This window comes from Lontra canadensis, unplaced genomic scaffold, assembly GCF_010015895.1.
Source record: "Lontra canadensis isolate GAN:19392208 unplaced genomic scaffold, GSC_riverotter_1.0 scaffold59, whole genome shotgun sequence".
In the NCBI taxonomy this organism is placed as follows: Eukaryota; Metazoa; Chordata; class Mammalia; order Carnivora; family Mustelidae; genus Lontra; species Lontra canadensis.
Genome location: NW_022631053.1, coordinates 4453045 through 4475780, shown reverse-complemented (window position 1 = coordinate 4475780; position 22736 = coordinate 4453045). Strand labels below are relative to the sequence as shown.

General features: G+C 41.2%; 1 protein-coding gene and 1 long non-coding RNA gene across 3 annotated transcripts in view; one reads left to right on the top strand and one right to left on the bottom strand.

The window, feature by feature from the left end:
• Window positions 1–22736, top strand: part of LOC116878957 — a 28469-nt gene that overhangs the window by 4450 nt on the left and 1283 nt on the right. Inside the window, exon 2 of the long non-coding RNA XR_004384924.1 lies at window positions 17855–17953. This is a non-coding gene — a long non-coding RNA (uncharacterized LOC116878957). The remainder of the gene's footprint in view (window positions 1–17854; window positions 17954–22736) is intronic.
• CERS5 (ceramide synthase 5) overlaps window positions 3367–22736 on the bottom strand; it is a 30578-nt gene continuing 11208 nt past the window's right edge. The window contains exons 2-11 of one of the 2 annotated variants that reach the window (XM_032876822.1): window positions 14372–14477; window positions 13668–13798; window positions 12548–12605; window positions 10187–10237; window positions 9389–9481; window positions 7748–7876; window positions 7474–7580; window positions 6566–6722; window positions 5460–5568; window positions 4185–4296 (exon numbers count right to left, since the gene is read on the bottom strand). In XM_032876822.1, coding sequence (XP_032732713.1) covers window positions 4289–4296; window positions 5460–5568; window positions 6566–6722; window positions 7474–7580; window positions 7748–7876; window positions 9389–9481; window positions 10187–10237; window positions 12548–12605; window positions 13668–13798; window positions 14372–14477 — 949 coding nt within the window. In that variant the 3' untranslated portion in view covers window positions 4185–4288. Of the gene's footprint in view, window positions 4297–5459; window positions 5569–6565; window positions 6723–7473; window positions 7581–7747; window positions 7877–9388; window positions 9482–10186; window positions 10238–12547; window positions 12606–13667; window positions 13799–14371; window positions 14478–22736 lie in introns of both variants that reach the window. The other variant, XM_032876821.1, reaches the window with a different exon arrangement.

The window sequence follows — 22736 nt, the reverse complement described above, 5'->3', positions numbered from 1 at the left end:
TTTTGCTGGGATCCTTGTCTCGTTTTGGGATCAAGGTGATGCTGGCCTCATAAAATGAGTTTAGAAGTTTTCCTTCCATTTCTGTTTTTTGGAACAGTTTCAGGAGAATAGGAATTAGTTCTTCTTTAAATGTTTGGTAGAATTACCCTGGGAAGCCGTCTGGCCCTGGGCTTTTGCTTGTTTGGAGATTTTTGATGACTGTTTCAATCTCCTTACTGGTTATGGGTCTGTTCAGGTTTTCTATTTCTTCCTGGTTCAGTTGTGGTATATATGTCTCTAGGAATGCATCCATTTCTTCCAGATTGTCAAATTTGTTTGCGTAGAGTTGCTCATAGTATGTTCTTATAATTGTTTGTATTTCTTTGGTGTTAGTTGTGATCTCTCCTCTTTCATTCATGATTTTATTTATTTGGGTCTTTTCTCTCTTCTTTTTGATAAGTCTGGCCAGGGGTTTATCAATCTTATTAATTCTTTCAAAGAAGCAGCTCCTAGTTTCGTTGATTTGCTCTATTGTTTTTTTGGTTTCTATTTCATTGATTTCTGCTCTGATCTTTATTTCTCTTCTTCTGCTTCTCCACTAGTTTTCAGTTCCTTTTGTTGTGTCTTTGGTGTCCCCTTTCCTGGATTTCCTCAGCTATGCATTGAAAACAAAACCAAACCTTTATCTACCATTTCTAGATGTTTGTCTCAAGTTATGTTAGCCCGCATTAAGCCAGGACTGGTATCTTTCATGTACTTGGACATCTCTTCTAAACATACCTTTCCATTTCAGTTAATGGCCAAGCTCCTCTTTCAAGTTTTTCTCCCATCTTGCCAAGAATAATTTAGGATAGTTCTTCTTGCACTGGAATACTTTTCCCCCTTACTGTGGGTATAGGAGCTCTTTGAGAGCAGAAACCAGATCTCGTTCATCTTTGTGTCCCCACCTTCTGCCATAGTGCGTATTGTAAAGTAGGCACTTAAATATTTTATTGAACTGAAAATATTTACCTGCTTGAATACTGCATATAAAGTCTGAAGAATTTGGTTTACAGTCAGCAATACTGAATCACCTACTAACTAAACTCATGTGATTTTTAGGGTTGAGGTAACATGAAAGTTTATGATACATGATGGGCGATCTAAGGCGTTTGTGGTTTGGGGTTTTTTGTTTTTAGTAATCTTTACACCCAGTGTGGGGCTTGAACTCATGACCCTGATATCAAGAATTGCATGTTCTATCGACTGAGCCAGCCAGGTTCCCTGGTGTGTGTTTAAGATTTTAATTATTTACTTGAGAGAGAGAGAGAGAGAGAGAGAGAACGAGCAAGGGGAGGGGCAGAGAGAGAGGGGAAGCAGACCCCTTGCTGAGCAGGAAGCCCAATGCAGGGTCTATCCCAGGACCCCCAGATCATGATCCTAGCCAAAGGCAGAAGCTTAACTGACTGAGCCACCCAAATGCCCCTATGTTTGTGTTTTTTAAGCAGTTTAAGATTTCCTCAATGTGGCAGATTGAATTTTTCCAAAGGTGAATGCAACTCCATCTCCAGTTGCACGTGGTCTTCCCTAGTGAGCCTCCTACTCCTCATCGAGGTTATGTAGTCTCTCTCCCCACCCTCTCGAATCTAGGTGGTCCTTGTGACTATTTTTTTTTTTTTAAAGATTTTATTTATTTGACAGAGAGAGATCACAAGTAGGGAGAGAAGCAGGCAGAGGGGGAGGGGAAAGCAGGCCCCCTGCTGAGCAGAGAGCCTGATGTGGGTGGGACTCGATCCCAGGACTCTGGGATCACGACCTGAGCGAAGGCAGAGGCTTAACCCACTGAGCCACCCAGGCACCCCTCCCCACCCCGTGACTACTTTAATCAGTAGACTACAATGGAAGTAATATATGTCAGCTCTACAAGACTTTTTTTTTCTTTTAAAGTAGGCTCCACACCCAGTTTGGAGCCCAGCACAGGACTTGAACTAATGACCCTGAGATCAAGACCTGAGCTGAGATTGAGTTAAGTGGTTGGGGCACCCGCGTGGTGTGGTAGGTTGAGCATCTGACTCTTGGTTTTGGCTCAGGTCATGATCTTGGGGCCATGAGATTGAACCCCACGCTGAGCATGGAGCCTGCTTGCAATTCTCTCTTCCTGCCCCCCCCCCCAAATAGTGATACTGGGTTTATTAGCTGTTTGACCTTAGGCAAGTTAATTCTTTTTGCTTCATTTTTATCACATGTGAAGTGCTTAATATAGTGCCTGGCATGTAATGAAGAGCTGTGTGTTATCTATTACTATTTTTATTATTATACCATTCAGTTGCATCTTTGTCAGATTAACTGGGACAACTAACCCCAGATTTACATAGCAGTTGCTCAGATTTCAAAAGGCTTAAAACCATATCTTTTAAAAGCCTTTCATTCATATTTCACAATTACTAGTCTATTCAATAATATGGCAAGTTGAGGAACTAAATGTAAGAGTGCAGACTAGCTCAGACCAAATAACTATGTAAGATTTTTCAGAAATAATTTTCATATGCCCCAAGGTAAGTTTTTTTTAAAAGCCAGCCACTCAGGGGCGCCTGGGTGGCTCAGTTGGTTAATCATCCGACTCTTGATTTCTGCTCAGGTCAGGTCTTAGGGTTGTGGGATTGAGCTGGATGTAGAGCCTGCTTGAGATTTTCTATCCCCCCTCTCTCTACCCCTTCCCCAGCTTATGCATGCTCTCTTAAAAAACAAAACAAAAGAAGCCAGCCACTCAGTAAGGTAATTTTAGCTGGGTCTATATCCCAATAATGTCAGTAAACACCAAGTGAGTACCTGATTCTTAGAACAGTAACCTGTTTCTCTCAATTTTCATCCATTTCCCTGACAATGAAGCATTGCATAAGCCTTAATGTACATAAGAACATCTGGAAATATTTTGATAATCTGAATATTCATTAAATGGAAAACTATCCTGAGATGAATACTACCATTGGCAATTTTGCCAAGACCTCAACTACAGAAAAGTCTGGATTAGGAAGACTGTTTTTCCATGGCTAAAAGAAAATAGAATTAAAAGAGAAAATGTCTCAGACTCATTTATCACCATCTTTTAAGTGTTAACTGGTAGTCTCTGTATGGGACATACAGGTATCTCACTAAAAGTGTCTTCAACCAAATCCTTTGGTAATAGCCATACTTTTATCTGCTCAGTATTTTTTGTGACTACTATGCATATTTAATTTTTTCTTAACACATAAAGCCATAAAGTATAGGCACTCCCTTCCCAGCAGGCACAGAAAGCAAAAATTGGGTGTCTAAGAACCTTTAGAATCAGACCTGAAAATTTCCTTACTTAGCTTATGGATTCAGGGAATTGGGGATAGAGTCACTAAAGAAGTTGAGACGGTAGAGGAGGGTTGAAGCACTTTTAATCACAGAAGAGTAAACAATAGTATAAACCGTTAACGGCTCACCCAGTGGCTGTTGCTCTCTGCCAGCCCTCAGCGCACCCTCTGCCAAACCCCCCTCCCTGCGTACCATTTAGTAAAGAGCAGGGCATCAGTAGCTGTCCCTGTAATTACCAGGTGGTAGGAAGAGCATCTAGTTAGAGGCCACGAAAAATCTCAGTCATCTCATCCACAGTTGTGTTTCTGTACAACTTCATGTGAAATATTCCAGCTCCAAGGAGGAACAGTGCAGAAACCTGGAGCTGAACTTAACTGTTCCTTTCAGATGGCCAGAGCTTCGAGAGCCATGAACAACAAGGGAGGGGACGGCCCAGAGCCAGCATTATCAAGATGCAGCCAAATCTGGGATTGAGGTGGGTTCAAAGGGGGGCGCAAGGCCTAGTGGCCCTAGTCTTGAATTGTGCCCCAGCCCAGGAAATGAAACTCGTGCACATGCACAAACGCATATGCACACATACATACATGTGCACGGGTGCGCATGCACACGTACACACACACACACACAGACACACACACAGCAAATAACATTACTGAAGGAACCTGGCTATTAAATACAAAATGGCAGAGTTTTTTTAAAAAAGTGAAAAATATTTGCTTCTTTGATTCTCCTCAGTGCCCTGCAGACCCCCTTGTCACAAGCATGTAGACGTGGGGAGGCCTGAGAGGAGTAGGCTGCTGGTGGCCCTATGAGTCCATGTGTGCTGTGGTCCCCACACCAGCCACCTTACTCTTCAGCCCAGTAGCTGCTTCCCATATGACCGTTCACCCGATTGGCACCATTGCTGGAGCTGCTGCCACAGGGGCTTTTTGTGTTGGTGGTCACGTCTTCTTCCTCCGAGCTGCTTTCCACGTCACTGCGGTCATCCTTAGACACCTGGGTGGGATGGGGCCAGAGGTAGAGAAGATGAGGACAGAACTTGTCTGCTACTGTAAGGCAGATTCCAGCCCACAAAGCCCATATTTTGGCCCTGCTCCTTCCGTGACCCACTTTTCTAGTGGCACCTGACTCAAAATACTGTCTGGGCCATGGCTACAGCTGTGAATATCCTTTGCCTCTTTCTTGATTTCTCCTTCATCATCTTTGTTCCCTATGGTACAAGAAGTTGGGAAGGGGGTGTCTCTCAGGATCAGCCCGAGAGAGAGAGCTGAAGTCATTCACTGAGTCCGCGTGGACTCCAGGCGCTCTTTTGCCTCTCCCACCTCAAACACTAGAAAAGACCAATACAAACAACACAGGTGGCTGTCATCATTGCCTCTATCTTCTGGCGGTGGTGACCACTGGAGTTACTCATATTGGTCATCCTGACTTTTGTTTATCCCTAGAGCTGATACATAACTAGGCCTTTTTCAGTCGTTCTACTGGACTAAGTACCCTATGACACCAAAGTATTTCCAGTTCTCTACCATGGACCATAAAAAGTAAAAAAGAGAAACCCAGTGAGACCTGCCAGACTTCTGACGTCCAGAACTGAAGGATAATCAATGTGGAGTTTTTTAATTTATATTTTATTTAAGTAAGCTCTGCACCCAGTGTGGGGCTTGAATTCATGACCCTGAGATTAAGAGTCGCATGTTCTACTGACTGAGCCAGCCAGGGGCACCTCAAGGTGTTTTGTTAAAAGAAGAAAAAGTAAAGGAGAGAAGGGAGTGAGAAGGGAACAGAGCTATAAATGCCATTGCCAAGGAGTGGGGCACTTGCTTTGGTTAGCTCTAAGACTGGCTTATTGCAGCTGTTACCTCTGAACACAAGCAAATGATTACCTGACCTTTAGGAAATTTCTACCAGAGGGCAGAGTCTATTTAGATTTGAGGTAAAGGGAGGCTCAAAGAAGGGAAAAAATAAGAGTAGATTCAACTCTTGCCTCCATTTAGGAACAAGAATCTGGCAAACTGAGCTCCAGTCAACCGTGGCCTCCCAGGGTCAGGAGAGAGGCATGCTCAGAGACAACACGGGGAACAGGAAGGAAAGCAGGAAGGAAGAGAGACACGTTCAAACAGACATGCTTTACTGAACGCCAGAAGCACAGATACACTTACATGCAAGAGATGAAACTGTCCAGCTCCCACCAGGCATAGGAAAAAAGAAGGAGGTGAGAAAAGAGTGGAGAGTACAGAGTCTGGGTCTAATCCTTCCTGGATAGGTCACCTGGTCAGGAAAGAAAAGCAGGGGAGAAGAGAGATGTCTGGTAGCCCAGAAGCTACAGCAGGATGCATAGACACGCTGAGCAAGTTCTAAAACCAACTGCAGCCATAAGGAACTGGGACACAACAGATCATATATGCCTGGGTTACATGCCATCTCCCTTTCCCAGACTCAGTGCCCTGGCAGAGCCCCTCCCCCTCGGCACTCTGTATTGCTGAAGGCTGCATCCCGAGCCCACTGGCAAATCCCAGCCTGACTGCTTCCGAACCTCCACACTCTAGCTATGAGTGTGATCATTAAATGACCCCTCTGTGTATTCTTGGTCTCTCGGCATAAGGTGGGTATTTGAAATCCTAATTACCTATCTCATTCAGGATCACCACTTCATACAACAGTGGGATGAGGCCAGTACTTAGCCCCACATCTCGGAACACCACAGTGTGGTCATCTTGGGGTAGCTTGCGAACTATCATGCCATTCTTAGGCAGTCGAACATTGCTGCTTTTATACAGCTTATAGTTTAGAGCTCTAAACTAAACCTTTGGGAAAAGGTTTCCATGCTAGAAAACCAAAAATACGAAATACACTGAAGTAGGGAGGTGAGGGGTAGGAAGGGGTTGAGGCCATCTCGAAACATAATACTGTTCATTATTTAACCATAGTCATTCCTAAGGGACAGGAAGAAGGCAGATCCTTTCTCCTAAATCTGTCTTTTTTTTTTTTTTTTAAATAATCTCTGCACCCCACATGGGGCCCCAACTCACAACCCAGAGATCAAGAGTCACATGCTCTACTGACTGAGCCAATCAGGTGCCCCTCCAAGTCATGTCTTAACAGGCTAAACACTTAGAGAAAAGTCAAAAACTCTGGAGTCCTAAGCTTTCTGCTTTCTTGGGTCTACTTGAGTACCGTGGCTCACTAAGCTAGATAGAGAAGGTCTACCGAGTAATGTCTATCTTGCTATCCAGCCCCAAAGAAAGAAGCCATCTTTCCTCCTCACCTTTCCTCGGATCAAAGCTTTGAAAGCAATTCGTACAATTAGGTAGGACCAGATGATATGCAGAACCTGCAGGATCAGGAGAAGGCCATTGAAGAGCCACCAGGAGGGATAAGGCCCGATCATCTCCCAACTCTCAAAGAAGGTCGTGTTCAGAATCCTAGAAGAGGAGGCCAGTGGTGAGATTCTAAAGTCAAAGCCAGGTGGACAGGAATGAAGCTCAGTTCCCTAGGAAGCAGAACCCAGTAAGCTTTTTCTAACAGTTGAAATGCAGGGATATTCATCCATAGTGAAAAAAGATAAAGAAAGGGCACCTATGAAGTTTTTGATCTTAGGAGGCAAGGAAAGATATGTAAGTCTCAGGAACTGATGGGTTAAGTCGTATCATTAATCGTTTCAAATATGAATCGTTTCACAAAACTGGGGCAGCAGTTTTAATCATAATCGTAACCATTACTCAGGCCCTTAGGCACAGATAGGACAGTCGGTAGTTGATTCCCTCAGACCAAAGAGAATCCCCAACCTACAGTCATTGGCTTTGTACAGAGCAGTGAGGGTGGAAGTGAGAGTGGTGTGTGTGTTGGTTACGGTGCAGGAGGCCAGAAGAGCAGGAAAATAAGAGAATTTTGCAGTCAGTGCAAAAGAAGGCAAAGGAATTACTTAGGCATAAAAGGAGGGCTATTCCTCAGAGGAGTCTGGAAAGCCACAGGCAAGTGAGTTGGATATTCTCAGCCTGGATCACATCTTCCTAGAAATACTGTGCGAGGGAAGTAAGGTCCTGGGAGAGTCTATCGGTCAGGTTAGGCCCAGGATAAGGCAGGGCAATAGGGTGTCTGGTGGCTTGTTCCCTAAATTGGCAAAAGGTATCCTTAGCAACATACTGACCACAGCTCCATGGCCCTAACACTTACCAGAATGGGTAGATTCCTAGACGAGTGACCACAAAAACAGCACTGAAGATCACAAAAAGGGTGTCACAGAGACGCTGATATTTTGCATAATTGGCCAGTTTGGCTGCCTGGGGAAAGGAAGAGAAGAACTGAGCTGGGGAGAAAGCCAGTTCTCTGACACAAAGAAGGAGGGAAAAGAGGAATATTGAGGAAATGGGTTGGTTGGCGGCGGGGGCTGGGGGGAGCCGAGAAAGAGGAATAATGTGGAAACAGAGGTTGGAGGGGGGTAGTTTACCTCCAGCAAGAAGTCTGAGGCATCATGTAAACACATGATCAGAGTCCCCACCCGAACCATGTTGTTGATGTAGGAAAAGGTGATGAGCCCAATGGTGGCCAAGTGATGCACAAACATGATCAGGAAGTCCTAGGATGGAATAGAAACAGCAGAGGCGGGTAAAGGCAAGGCCATAGAGGTTCTATGTTGTTTAAACTCTCCCTTATGGAACACCCTAGCATTCGACCCAAAACTCTACACCAGTAACTGACCTATAATCTATGTTAATATAGCTCCAAGCATAGAAAATAACCATTCTGTTTGGAAGTTGCAGAATATGTAGACCATGTATGCTGACCTGACACTTGGAAATAATTTCCCAGGTGGTATTCAGACCTATAAGCAGTATCTTTGAGATTCTAAGACTGTTCTGATGAAGGAAATTTCAACCAAAGGGACCTAACAGGAGAGGTCTGTGCAGGTGTGAAGCTAAACTCTTCTAAAAAGTTGCAGAGAAATACTAAATAATATCTTAACTGTAAGCACCTTCTGCTTTCAGATTTAAAGCTCTAATTCAAATGCCAAGGTTAAACGGAAAAAATCTCTAATTACCTGTTATCAGACATATCTAATACTTCTCAACCCACTGAGGGACAGAGGATGGGAGAAGGCAGGTGAATTTGGGTCAGAGAAACAGGGATGAGAAGTCTGTGCTCTCTCCACATAGATACAATGGTAGGTTGTAGTTCTTGAGCTGGATGGGTTCACAGGTATATGTTCCAGTATGTTTTAAAAGCCACATATGTATTATGAACCTTTTTATACGTGTCGTGTTTTAAAATAAATTTTTAATAAGGGGACCTGTGTCTCCTGACCATTGGAGAGTGAAAGGCATCTGAATTGAGTACCGAGCTCTAGATTATACAAAAACTAAGAACCCAGATTAGTGTCAATCCATTCCCATAAATGCTAACCCTGGTTTTCCTTACCAAAGATAATCATGAGTTAGTGACAGATTAATGTTAGAGCTGCTGGAACCACGTTATGTCAGGTGCATACCAATAAAAAGTGAAGATTCTGTCCTTTCTGTCTGTGTATAAAAAACTTAAGTCATTTCTAACTTTGTCACTGTGTGGGCAAGTCAACTCACTTCCCTGAATCTCTGTTTCCTAAACAATAGCAAGAAAACAGTAAACTAAGTCATCTAAAACCCCTTCCAGTTGACATTCTTTGAGTAGCTGGAGTTCCCAAGAAGGGAGAACAGAGAAAGAGCAAGGATCTCCGATGTAAATCAAAAGCCAGATCTTGCTTTTTTGAAAGCAGGCCTCTTCCTGGATGAGGCCTTGCTATCCCCAAGTTCTGACTAGTTTCCAGAACTTTATACATGTAAGAACCTTAGAGAAAACTAAGGAAAAGGGTATGCTTTTTAGCTGGTTAACTGTTCTTATCCTGGGCTGCCCTGAATGCCTCAGATACACTTACTTCATCATTGGTCAAGTCTCATTTCTGAGAGCATTACCAAGACCTAACAGTCTCATCAAACCTACTTTCTCCCTCTTTTGTGGTCCCAGGCAGGCCAGAAAATCCAGAATAGCAATCATGGTGGCTGCTAGAAAGGAGGAGGATGCAATAAATTAGCATGGAGGGAGGCAGTGTCCTTACCTTCCGTTTAATGTCTATAAACTGAGAAAACATAAGAGACCAATAGAAGGCCAATTCCATTATATAATAGTAATAAAGCCCACTTGTGAGAGGCTGGAAAAGAGAAAGTAGTAGTTAGAATACCAGCTAGTTAAAAATTCATTCCACCTCCACAACTTCCTGTTTCAGAGGACCAATACCCAAAATTATTAGACACCCTTCTTCCCCATCATCTTCCAAGATCTGTACTAGCTGACAGGCTTTGGATTGGTGTGGAGAATTAAACCTCTTCCCTCTGCCCCTCCACATACACATTTTCAGCTCACATCTTTAGAAAAGATCAGATAGGGTTAACACATACAATAGCACAATCAAATCAGTATGTCTAGAACTCTGGACAATTAGTGCTGATTTTCAGGGGATTGAAGACACTCAGGTCTTTTCTTCCATCCTGTTAGCAGCCCCCTGACATTTTTCTAGTAATAGGTTAGAACCAAGATGCTTTTAAGGGGACTTCAAGTTACCCTTGATTCAAAAAGATCACCTGAATCAGAAAGCATCTCATTAAGTGCCAGGAAGCTGCTTTTCTTTCCACCCCAATTAGTGTGAATATAATAGGGAATCTGGAACAAAAAGATGCTGGATTTCACTGTTATGGGGGCCCCAGAAATAGATACCCTGAATATATGATTCAAAGAGACTCAGCCCCTAATCCCTCCAGAATACCAAGAAGACATGCCATCTGCCCTGAGACTGCCCTGCCTACCATACCTTCCACACACAGATAAGGCCCCTGTCTTGAAAGGGCTCGGACCATACCTGATATGGATAGCCACGCCAGCACTGTCGGATGTCCCAGAACCAAGGTGACTAAGAGAAAACAGATAATCCAGGTCAGCCTTTAAGATTCAACCCTGGCTTACGTATAAATCCCTTTCTCTATACTAGGAGCACAAGAGAGATGGGGAAGAAGACGGAACCGATAGGTCCTGAAAGGCTCAATAAATGGGTAGGTTTTTCTTCTAAATCAAGATAGTGTTATTACAAAGAGAAAAAACATACTTGGAGGTAAATGAGAGCACGGAGAGCTCTAGGATAGTTTTTGGAAATATCAACATCTAGGATATGGGAAATAGGGAAGCAGGAAGACAATGATTCCATCTGACAACGGAGAGAGAGAGATCTCCATGCCGAAGATTCAAAAGTCAAAAATAATTATCTCTGTTGGAGTTTCAATTATGTTCTTTAAGGAATTTGTCTATTTCATCTAAGTTGTTGAATTTATTTACTATGAAATTGTTCATAATATTGTCATTATCCCTCCAACATCAACAGGATCTATAGCGAGAGCCCCTTTTTCTCCCTGACATCGATCATTTGTTTTCTCTTTTTTATTCTAGAAGTTTAACAGCTTTAATTAAACCTTAAAAAGAACCAACTTTTGGCTTTATCAGTTTTCTCCATTGTTTGTTTAATGCCTATTTCATTAATTTTTTAAAAATTTATTTTTTAAAAATTTAAATTCAACTAACTAATATAGAATGTATTATTTGTTATAGGAGTAAAGGTCTATGGTATTTCATTAATTTTTTTACCTTTTTTTGGTTATTTTTTTCCTTTAACTTACTTTGCTCTTCTTTCTCCAGATCTCTCTTTTTTTTTTTTTTTTTTTTTAAGATTTTTATTTATTTATTTGACAGAGATCACAAGTAGGCAATGAGGCAGGCAGAGAGAGAGGGGGAAGCAGGCTCCCCACCAAGCAGAGAGCCCTATTTGGGGCTCGATCCCAGGACCCTGAGATCATGACCTGATCTGAAGGCAGAGGCTTTATTAACCCACTGAACCACCCAGGTGGCCCTCTTTCTCCAGATCTTAAAAGCTTATATCATTGATTTTAAAGCTTCCTTCTTTTCTAATATAAGCATTTAAAGCTATAAATTTCCCTCTAAGCATGCTTTAGCTGCATCCCACAAGTTTTGGTAGGCTGGGTTTTCAGCATCATTCCATTAAATATTTTCTAATTTCCCTTGTGATTTCTTCTTTAATCCATGGGTCATTTTCAAAAGTTTAACTTGCAGATATTTTCTTGATATCTTTTTTTTTATCTTGATATCTTAATATTATTGATTTTTAGCTAAATTCCATTATGGGCAGAGAACATACCTTATAAGATTTCAAAACTTTAAAATTTACTGAGACTTATTTTATGGCCTAGCATGTGGTCTGTCTTAATTCATGTTCCATGTGCACTTGAAAATTATATATATTCTTCAGCTGTTGGCATAGTGTTCTCTAAATGTCAATTAGGTCAAACTGATTGTGTTGTACAAATTTACATCCTTAGTAATTTTTTATCTAGTGACTTAGTCAATTATGAAAGAAGAGTATTAAAATCACCAACAATGTTATGGATTTGTCCAGTCCATTCCTTCAGTTCTGTCTCTTTTTACTTCATGTATTTTGAAGCCTCAGTTATAACATTTAGAGGAAAATAGTGTGGTATAATGAAAAACAAAAAACAAAAACCAACCACCATGGAATCGGGAATCAAAAAGCCTGAAATTTGGGGTGCCTAGGTGGCTCAGTCGTTAAGCATCTACCTTCTGCTCAGGTCATGATCCCAGGGTCCTGGGATGGAGCCCCATATGGGGCTCTCTGCTTGGTGGGAAGCCAGCTTCTCCCACTTCCCCTGCTTGTGTTCCCTCTCTCGCCGTATCTCTGTCAAATAAATAAAATATTAAAAAAAAATAAAAAGCCCTGAAATTCTTCACCTCTGGTAAGTAACTAAAAAGCAGGAATACTACCAGTTTTATCCACTTTAAAGGGTTACTGATTCCATTTCTACAACTGTCTCCTCCTTAGAAGAACAGGATTTTTGTCAAATGCTTTACAGAGCATCACAGACTATGCTGATTAATCAATACTATACCTATACTACGCTATTACAATTAGTACTATTATCTCCCCTAAATAAGGGGAGAAAAAGTAAAGTTAAGAAGTTATTGAAGTCAGACACCAGACAGAAGACCATCTATCTAGCATATACACCTGGGCCGTAGGCATTATAGTAAAAATAAAAGGGGAGGAGGAAAATAAAGAGCTAATGGTATTTAACTTCTGTCTCTAGACATGTAGGCATGATTAGAATCCAGCAGCACACCACAGACAGTTTAGACTTACCGACCAGAGAAATTTAATTCCGTAGCAGAATATAGATAAATAGAAAGTGAATCTCCACCTGGGTGGGCAAAGAATAGAAGTTAGATGAATATTCACTCAAAAGAAAGTCTTTGAGGCTGAGGAAGTCAAGACAGCAGACTTGGAGCTCAGACAATTATGGGTGAGAAATAAGGTAAGTTCCCAGAGGGGCATTTGGCTGGCTCAGTCAATACAGCACATGCAACTCTTGATCTCAGAATTTTATGCGTGAGCACCACATCAGGCATAGAGTTTACTTAAAAAAAAAAAAATAGTAATAATAAATAAATAAAATCTTTAAAAAAAACAGAGAAGTTCCTAAATAGGGACGAATACTGTTACCTAAAAAGCCAAAATGATAGAGACATCTTCCAGCTCTGTTTAAAAGACTTCCACAAGTATATACTGGCTTTAATCAACTTTTCTTCCATACACTCCCTAAGGATAGTGCCTAATATTTTTTTTTGCATGACAATGATAAATTGTTTTCTGTATCCAGAGGATAATTAGTAAAACCCCAGTGAAATGAAGTATAGTGGGACACCTGGGTGGCTCAGTGGGTTAAGCCTCTGCTTTCGGCTCAGGTCATGATCTCAGGGTCCTGGGATCGAGTCCCGCATCGGGCTCTCTGCTCGGCAGGGAGCCTGCTTCCCCTTCTCTCTCTCTGCCTGCCTCTCTGCCTACTTGTGGAATCTCTCTCTGTCAAATAAATAAATAAAATCTTTAAAAAAAAAAAAAAAGAAATGAAGTATAGTATATCCAGAAGAGGGAGGTTTCCCACCAAAATGTCATTTTAGAGCAAGCTGGTACTATCTCTGCCAAGGTGTACAAGGGTGTGCCTATCTACCTACATTAATGCAGTTAGAGGAATGCCCTCCCAGTCTGTTTGGGAAAAGGGAACAAAATGGAATTACAACATTTAGCTTAGTGGTAAGCATATTCAAGACACTAATGGTGACTAGTCTTCCAGTTCTCTTCTTTCCTGCCTATAATAATTTGAGTTAGCCTCTACATCCACTGACTACCGTCCTAGCAAAAAAAAACCTCAGTCCAGTCACACCCTACCCTTCTCCTCACTCCCCACCTCCCTATGCACACCTACATGCTTTCACAGAACTTTGTGAGCGTTGGAGGCTTGTCCTGATTCCTCCGATGACGAAACCAGCATTGGATCTTTCGGACATCCCAGTCCAGTTGCTTTGACAGGCCTTCCAGCCTCTTCTCATCAGGATACTGTAGATGTATGACCAGAGTCAGAACATCCCTTTTTCTTTGACCCTCTCATTAAATCCCTCTGACTAGCTGAGTGGCAGAGGGATGATAACTACAGCAGTTTAAGGGATGTTTGTCTTTCCCCCAAACTCATTTTTAGTAAGAAGTCCTATTTTACAAGATCAAAGACCTTTACCTTTATATACCTCCTTCTCTGGTTGTCTCCCTCCAGCCCAAGTTGAGTGAAAAAAGCTATTAAAAATCCAAGCTGCAAAGGCTATTGGTACCCTCCCTATCTTGATTATGCAACTGAATAATGACGGAAGCTGGAGCAGGGATAAACAAAATGAAGATGTGTGTCTGGGAAAGGCAGGACTGTGGTGGCTAGTAGGCCTAAAATTCAAATGTATGTAAACTTGACTTATTTAAGGGATCCTGACCCAAAGGTATTCCCCCTGACGGGATAAAGCTCTCCTTACAGTTATATGGACTACCCATCCTATCCCTACCCTTGGAGATACTTGCTCTCTACCCTCCCCTTCCCTGTGGAGCAACCCCTCACATGACTCGTCCTCTGTTTCTTTGCCCACTTACCTTGGTAATAGATATGAACACCTTTTCAAGGATGGCATTGGGTTGGGCCGGATAGGGACCACTGTCCTGGATGCCAACATGAAGTGCGCAGGGTTTGGCAATAAAACTGTAATGAGAAAAATCCAAAGCCATTTCTAAATATGGTTTGCTAAGCACAAAGGAAAGATCCTGATTAGGGGACTAATGGGGCAAAAGGGAAAACACTTGGCTGGGAACTAGGATTTGTTGATTTGGTCCTGGATTCTGCCACTGACTCACTTGAGAAGTGACCTGTTGACCAAATATTAGAATGTTAAGCTCTTTTTCCATTGTTCTCTGGCTTCCCTAATCACATCTTGAGCTTTAGAGTCAGAAAGACCCAAGTCAAACCTATCATTTTATTTACCAGTCTACCACTTACTGCCTGCAGGAACTTGGGTGATTAACCTCTCAAAGTCCATTTTTTTCATCTATAAGATGAAGACAACATCAACATCCTTGCTACTCAATATAAGGGCCACAGGCCAAAAACATTATTAGTTTTTCCTGTAAGCCTTTTGGAAATGTAGAATCTCAGACTCCATCCCAGACCTGCAAAATCAGAATCTGCAGTAACAGGATCCTCTGGTGTTCTTCATATGCCCATAAAAACGTTAGCAGCACTGGTCTACTTTATAAAACCTTTGTAAGTATTCAATGAGACAATGTATCATGAAGACCATGGCACAAATGAGATACTTAATAAACAGTAGATTTCCTTACATCAGAAGATCAAGAAGATCTTAATTGGGAGGGCCCTGGAGAACTGAGACTGAGCTCTTCCTAAATACAAACATCCTATGTCTCCCTCACCTTCCTGGCTAATCAAAAGGTTATGTAAATACTTAGAACTTTCAGTAGCCTGGAAGAAAGGAAATTGGGAAGGGTGAGAAATAAATTACCTGTTAATATTCAGTTCTATTCCCAAATCTACCACTAATAAGCCATATAAACTTAGTCAAGTCACTTAACTCTTGGGTCTTGGTTTCATCATCTAGAAGAAGTAATAAGGTGATTCCTAAGATTTTTTTCTACATCTATGATTCCATGGTATTATCACTGATTGTACTTAGTTTTTAACGTTTAGATCTTTGAAAATTAAGGAACTGTTCTTTGGTTCTTCAAGAAAGATCTCTGTAGGGGCACCTGGCTGGCTCAGTTGATAGAACACACCACTCTTGATCTCAAGGTTGTGAGCTCAGGCCCCATGTTGGGCACAGAGTTTACTCTAAAAAGAAAAAAAATCTTAGGAAAATAAAAAAGAGGGGTGTCTCAGTGGGTTGGTCGTTTAAGCATCTGACTCTTGCTCTCAGATTGTGAGTTCAAGCCCCGTGTTGGGCTCCACACAGGGCATAGAGCCTACTGAAAGGAAGAGAGGAGAGAGAGAGAGAGAGAGCTCTCTTTTTCACAACAATAAACTTCTGTGAGCATTAGCTCTAGGAAAGGCTCATGTAATCATTTTCAGGATGAGTCAAAACCAGTTTTACGTTCTCTTAGCACGTTACGGAGTCCCAAGATGAAAATGAGACTGGGAGGCGTACAATGGAGTGCTCTTGACCTATTTTCTTGATCTGCATTTGAATCCAGAATTTATCTCTAAGGGAGGGACTGAGAATAAGAAACTATTATCTTCCTCTGTGAGAACTTTTTTTTACCCTTATCATCAAAGTTCCCGAGCCATGGAGAAATATTTATTCAGAGCACAAAGTCAGCCACATCTGTAATCTATTCTCCCCTTTCACACAGGTGGTGCAAAAGTTTCATTCGAAGGCCAACACTAGTAGATACTTTAATTTCTATTTCCTGGTATATTATTCTGTGTACAAATATTTTAGCACCCCACTCATGTTTAAACTCCTTATGAACACAGAATATACAGAGAATATTGTTTTTGCGTTTACCAAGGTTCTGTGTCTGTGCTCAGTAAATGCTCAGTAACTGACAAGTGACAGGTCTTACAAATCCTACCACTGCTCTTTTGGAACTCAGTTTGGGCCCAGGACTGATCAGCATCCAGAGGAGTAATTAAGGCAGTCATTCTTTGCTTTTGAGTTTGTGCTATATGAGATGAAAGCACTGTCTTCTCTCATCTACATTAATTACATGAAGAGGTACATCCAATAACAAAAACAGCCTTTCCAATTCCTACCCTTGCTCCCTGATCCAGGGCTCTTTCTCAATTCAGAAGCAGTCAGGTGATTAAAGGCCCCGAGTTAGAGTTTACCAGCTACAGGACTTGGTGAGTTACTCACCTATAGGAGGGAGATAAAATCTACTTCACAGGGTTATTTTAAAAATGAAATGACATGATTCATGCCTCACCCAGTACCTGATATTTAGTAAACATTCATTAAAAGGTGGATGCTGTTCTTCTTCTTATTATTTTTTAAGGCACCTATTATTATTTTTACCAGAACAGTTCAGTCTGGGTGCTCACTGATGGTGTCTCTGGCATAAGGCAAGAAGAATAAGAAATCTTATTTCATACAACAGGAACAGGTTTGTACCCTGCTCACCTGGGTGAAGCCAAGATAATTTTTTTATTATCTGGACCTTGGAGTGGACTTAATATCCTAGAGCTGTAATTAGCTCATATCCTGACCTTATTAGTTCACAGAGTGCAATGAAAGACAAAGTCACTGACAGCCAGTCAGTTATACAACTACAGACCCTAAGAAAATTTATCTATGTGACAAATATTTGTGGAGCACCTATATTGTGCTACAGTGTGAAGCACAAAACCATAAATAGGGACTTACGGTTGCAAAAGAATTTTTTTTCTGATAAAAGTTAAATATATAGATTTATTTAGGTTCCTAATGAATCACCTAAATGAAGAAAAGTGAAATTAGGTCTTCATCATTTCTGTTAGAGAAGCACTTATCAAAGCATGGCATAGAGACTCCTAGGGTTTCAGTGATACTTTCAAGAGGTCTATAAGGTCCAAACACTCTCATAACAAGTCTATAACTTCAGAATCATTCTTTTCTTTCTCATTCTCTCATGAGTGTACAGTGGAATTTTCCACAGGTTACATGACATTGCAATAGACTGAACGCAGAGGCTGACATGGAAATACAGCTGCCAAGTACAAATGAGACTTATAAAAATGTAAAATAATACTATTCTTATCATAATTTTTTGTTTTGTTTTGTATACATGCTGCTGAAGCAAGCACACATTTGTTTTGTTTTGGGAAATATTTTTCATGAGACATCAGTTATATTACCCATATAATCAATTTGTCATTTATAAATGAATTAATAAAAAGTATTTGTTTTAAATTTCCATTTTAATTTCTAAAGCAGCCCGTGTTGGTAGCTGTTCTCCATATAAACATAAACTCTCTCAGATCCTTACTAATTTTCAGAGTGTGAAAGATTCCTGACATCATAGTTTGAAAAATGCTATGCTGGATGACAGTGAGAAATCAAATTTACCTTGTGCTTTTTTTGTCCTCTCCAGGATCAATCTGTTGCCCAAGTTTTAAAATCATTTGAAAGGCCAGACTTCCCTTTGCCTGCAGGTCTGAATTAGTAGGCATTCAGTGGCCTATAATGAATGGTAAGCTACTCCTATCCACCTGCCACTCCAGGAACACGAGTCTAGTGACCCAACCTGATTATAACATTTCTGTTCTGCTTTGTAGACATCATTTCATTCTGCCCTTTTCCTGCCCTGCAGCTACATGGCAGCGGCTGAATGAGGTCCGAGTTAATTAAGATGAAATTACTTACTACTTTGCTTTTTCATACCAAAGACGGGAGCTATGCTAACAATTCTATCTTCCTGATTCACCTCAACATCACTGGTGAACATGTACTATAACAAATATATTTCAAAGTATAGATCAAGCTTCTTAACTGGTGTATCATGGCAAGTAATATATTTGGGCTGTATTTACCCTGAGATACTGCTCTTAGCTCTCAGGCTGATCCATGGGGCCTGTGGTAGCCAGGTAACCTTAGTCTGTAGCCTCTGGCCTCATATACCTCACTGTGCAATACACAAAATATTTTCTATATGTGCAGCAACATTATTAGGTTGGGAAGCAGTGGCTCAGATAAATTTCTGGAAAAATATAAAGTGTCAGAATTTATATATAAAAAAGAAAAATAATCATCAAAGAAATCAAAATAGGGAATGAAGGGAAAAATACAATAAAAAGAGAAAGGTCTTATACAGACTGATGAGGATGGTATACATTAGGCAATACCTGAACCTGACCTTGGTCACTGACCAAGTGACAATACCTGAACCTGAATGTTACCCACCCCCCAACACACATACGTGGGAAGAGAGAGAAGATTTTTTTTTTTTTTTTAAGATTTTACTTATTTGTTTTAAAGAGCACAAGTCGGGGTGGGGGAGGGGGCAAGGAAGAGGGGGAAGCAGGCTCCAGGGAGCCTGATGCGGGGCTCCATTTCAGGACCCTGGGATCATGACCTGAGCCTAAGGCAGATGCTTAACTGACTCAGCCAACAAGGCACCCACTCCTGTCCTTTTTAAAGATTTTATTTATTTGAGAGAGAGACTAAGATGTTTAAATATTCTTTTTTTTTTCTTTAAAGATTTTATTTATTTATTTGACAGATGGAGATCACAAGTAGACAGAGAAACAGGCATAAAGAGAGGAGGAAGCAGGCTCCCTGCTAAGCAGAGAGCCCGATGAGGGCTTGATCCCAGGACACTGGGATCATGATCTGAGCCGAAGGCAGAGGCTTTAACCCACTGAGCCACCCAGGCACCCCTTAAATAAAGATTCTTAAGGCCAGAGAAAGTCTGTTTAGAGAATTTAATCCTTAGGTACACAAGCAGCATTCAAAAATCTTGCCCCAAGACATATGTACCCCCAAGAAGCAAATGCAGAGTCCCACAGAAAACAGATTCCGAAATTCCCTTCCCTTTGCAACCGAATTCTTAATAAACTAATCACATTAAAAAAATTTTTTTTAAGATTTTATTTATTTATTTGTCAGAGGGAGAGGGAGAGAGAGCGAGCATAGGCAGACAGAATGGCAGGCAGAGGCAGAGGGAGAAGCAGGCTCCCCGCCAAGCAAGGAGCCCGATGTGGGACTCGATCCCAGGACGCTGGGATCATGACCTGAGCCGAAGGCAGCTGCTTAACCAACTGAGCCACCCAGGCGTCCCCACATTAAAAATTTGAGTGGCTTCTGTAGGGTGGAAAGAGGAGAAAGTAAAAAAGACATTCAGGTAGCTGGAACAGGATGTATTAAAGCAAAGAGATAAGAAACAAAATATTTAGAGAACTATGCAATGTACAAATTTGGGGCTGGCAATAGGGGCAGGAGAAAAAGCCGTACACCAGATCACAGGTGCCTTGTATGTTATGATAAGCGTGAACTTTATCCTATGTAGTCATTGGGAGGTTTTAGGCTGAGGTGGATAAGAGATAGATTTGTGTATTAAAAAAGGAGTGTCATCAGTTAAAGGCCACTGTAAAAACTCCATGCTTTAAGTGATAAAGCACTGACCTAAGGCTATAGAAATGGAAAGGAAAGGATTGATTCAAGAGATGCTGAGGAGGTAAAACAAATAGTACCTGGTGACTGAAGAGATGTAGAAGGCAAAATAAAGAGTTAAGTGTTCCCTATTTCTGCCTTGGGAGATTTGATTATGGTGTTTCAACCAAGCAGAACGTAAGGTAAGAAAGCAAATTTGGGAGTAATAGATGAATTGTGTTATGCTGAATTTGAAGTGCCTATGGGAACATTGAAATGGAACTGTCTAGTAGGCAAATAAACTTGGAAAGGGGCTTAACACACACACACTCTCTCTCTCTCTCTCACCTGAGAAAGAAAAAACAAAGAGCAAGAGAATGAGAATATAGGTGGTAGCTAAAATTGTGGGGTGCATGTGATTGCAACAAGAAAGGAACACAAATTGAGAAGAAAACCAAGGTCAGGATCCTGAGAAATACTAGCATAAAAGGTGCAGTTAGAGGACACGAAGGCCAGAGGTAGAGTCGTATTAAATGAGGCAGAGATCAAGACAAGGATTTCAATATCCACTAGATTTGGCAACTTGGAAATCTGTGGTAACCTTCACTAAAGAAATTCCAGAAGAATAAAGACTCTAGAGAGGGTATATAAGGAGGAAGAAGGAAGTGGAAATAGCTGATTCTTAAACATCTTGACTGAGAAAGGAATCCCTTCAATTTCTGGCATCAGAGTCACTCTATAAACTAAGATCCCTGTGCTTCAGATCCGTTCTCTTCCTGATCAGAAATTTCATTCTATTTATTCTTTTTTTTTTTTCTATCCTCTTCAGCCTCACTATTTCTTTCTTCTTGTCAGAACTTAAACACACTCAAGTTCTTCTCATTTTTTTTTTTATTAAGGATTTTTATTTATTTATTTGACAGATCACAAGTAGGCAGAAAGGCAGGCAGAGAGAGAAAGGAGGAAGCAGGCTCCCCACTGAGCAGAGAGCCCGATGCGGGGCTCGATCCCAGGACCCTGGGATCATGACCTGAGCAGAAGGCAGAGGCTTTAACCCACTGAGCCACCCAGGTGCCCCGTTCTTCTCATCTTTAAACAGCTCTCCCTGCCCCTCATACCCTCTGGCACTCTCTCACCTCTGACTATGAAGTTCTTGGAAAAAGTTCTCTCCTCAAGCCTTCTCTTCTAACTCCCACTCATTCCTAGTCTTCATCCCCCTCTCATCTGGCCTCTGTCCCTACACTCCATTGGCACTGCTCTTGCCAAAGCTGTCAACAAGCTCCCTACTGTGAAATCAAAAGGATGCTTTTCAGTCCTCTTACCTGACCACTCGGCATTATTCTACGTTACTGACCCCGCCCTCCCTCATGAAATGCTCTTTTCTCTTAGCTTCTTTACTGCCATACTCTTCCTAGTTTTCTCCCTCTATCTCTCTGGCAGAACTAGACTGCTTGGTATACACTGCTAGTTGAGTCACCTAGACATGCTATTTAACTTTGTCTATGCTCCCATTTTCTCACCCCGTAAAATAAGGATAAACTAATATCCACCTACTTCATAAAGTTACTATAAGGACTCAGCAACGCTTAGCACTCAGAACAGTGCCTGGGACCAAGTAAGTACTTATTAAATGCTAACTACTGATATTATCAAATACTATAAAGCTGTCATACCTCTTGTCTTCTGTTGGGCTCCCCAGCCCCCGCCTCTGCTAAAACGTGCTGTTTCCTCAGAGTTCTATGCAGGTTCTTTTCTTACTCTACACACTCACCCTGCTTGATCTTATTTAATTACAGCAGAAAGTCTCAAAGTATAGTCTATAGACCCCACAGGGTCCCTGAGGTATTCTCTAGAGGCCCACAAAGCAAAAACTATTTTTGAAATAAAATTTGCCTTTGTTGCTGTGCTGACATTTGCAATGATAGTGCAAAGCAATGGAAGGTAAAATTTACAGTGCTTGAGAATAAATCAAGGCAGTGGCAGCAAACTGTAGTAGTTTTTGTGTTCTTCCTTGCTATATGTCCTCTTCGTTATTTATTTTTAAGCCAGTTCACTTAAGAATGTCCTCGATGAAGCAATACAAATGATTGATTTTAATAAATATCAGACTTTGAGTGTATTTTAAAAAAGCATTCTGTGATAAAATGGGAAGTACACAGAAAGCACTTTTGCTGGACACCAAAGTATATAGTTATCTCAAGGAAACACTAGTTCAACTGAGTTCTGTGCTGAAATAAATCACTTTCTTCACAGACTACCACTTTTACCTGAAAGAATGGCCAACAGACAAACCAAGGTTATTTGGATCTGTGTTTTAGGAAACATTAATTCTTGAAAATGAAAAAAATTAAGCTTTCATGACCCCCCCCCAAAAAAAAAAACTAGGAAAGAAAAATAGTGCCAATGATAAAATTCAAGCTTTCAAGTGAAAATTAGAATTTTGGAGAACTTATATCCACCTCTGAGCTTGACAACTTCCCAGTGCTTCAAGCTTTCATAGGACTGGTTCTGATGAGATTAACTAATATGATTTTTTAATATTATATAAAGGAATGTACTGACATTTGGGAGATCTATATAACTCAGTGAACCAGTATTTTTCTTTTTCTTAATTGAAGTACTTTTTTTTTTTTTTTAAAGATTTTATTTATTTCACAGAGACAGAGATCACAAGTAGGCAGAGAGGCAGGCAGAGAAAGGGGAGGAAGCAGGATCCCCGCTGAGCAGAGAGCCCGATGTGGGGCTTGATCTCAGGACCCTGGGATCATGACCTGAGCCGAAGGCAGAAGCTTTAACCCACTGAGCCACCCAGGCGCTCCCTTAATTGAAGTACTTTTATTTTGTGTACAAAGAGTTAGCATGAAAGTAGGTATCTTAGATATCTG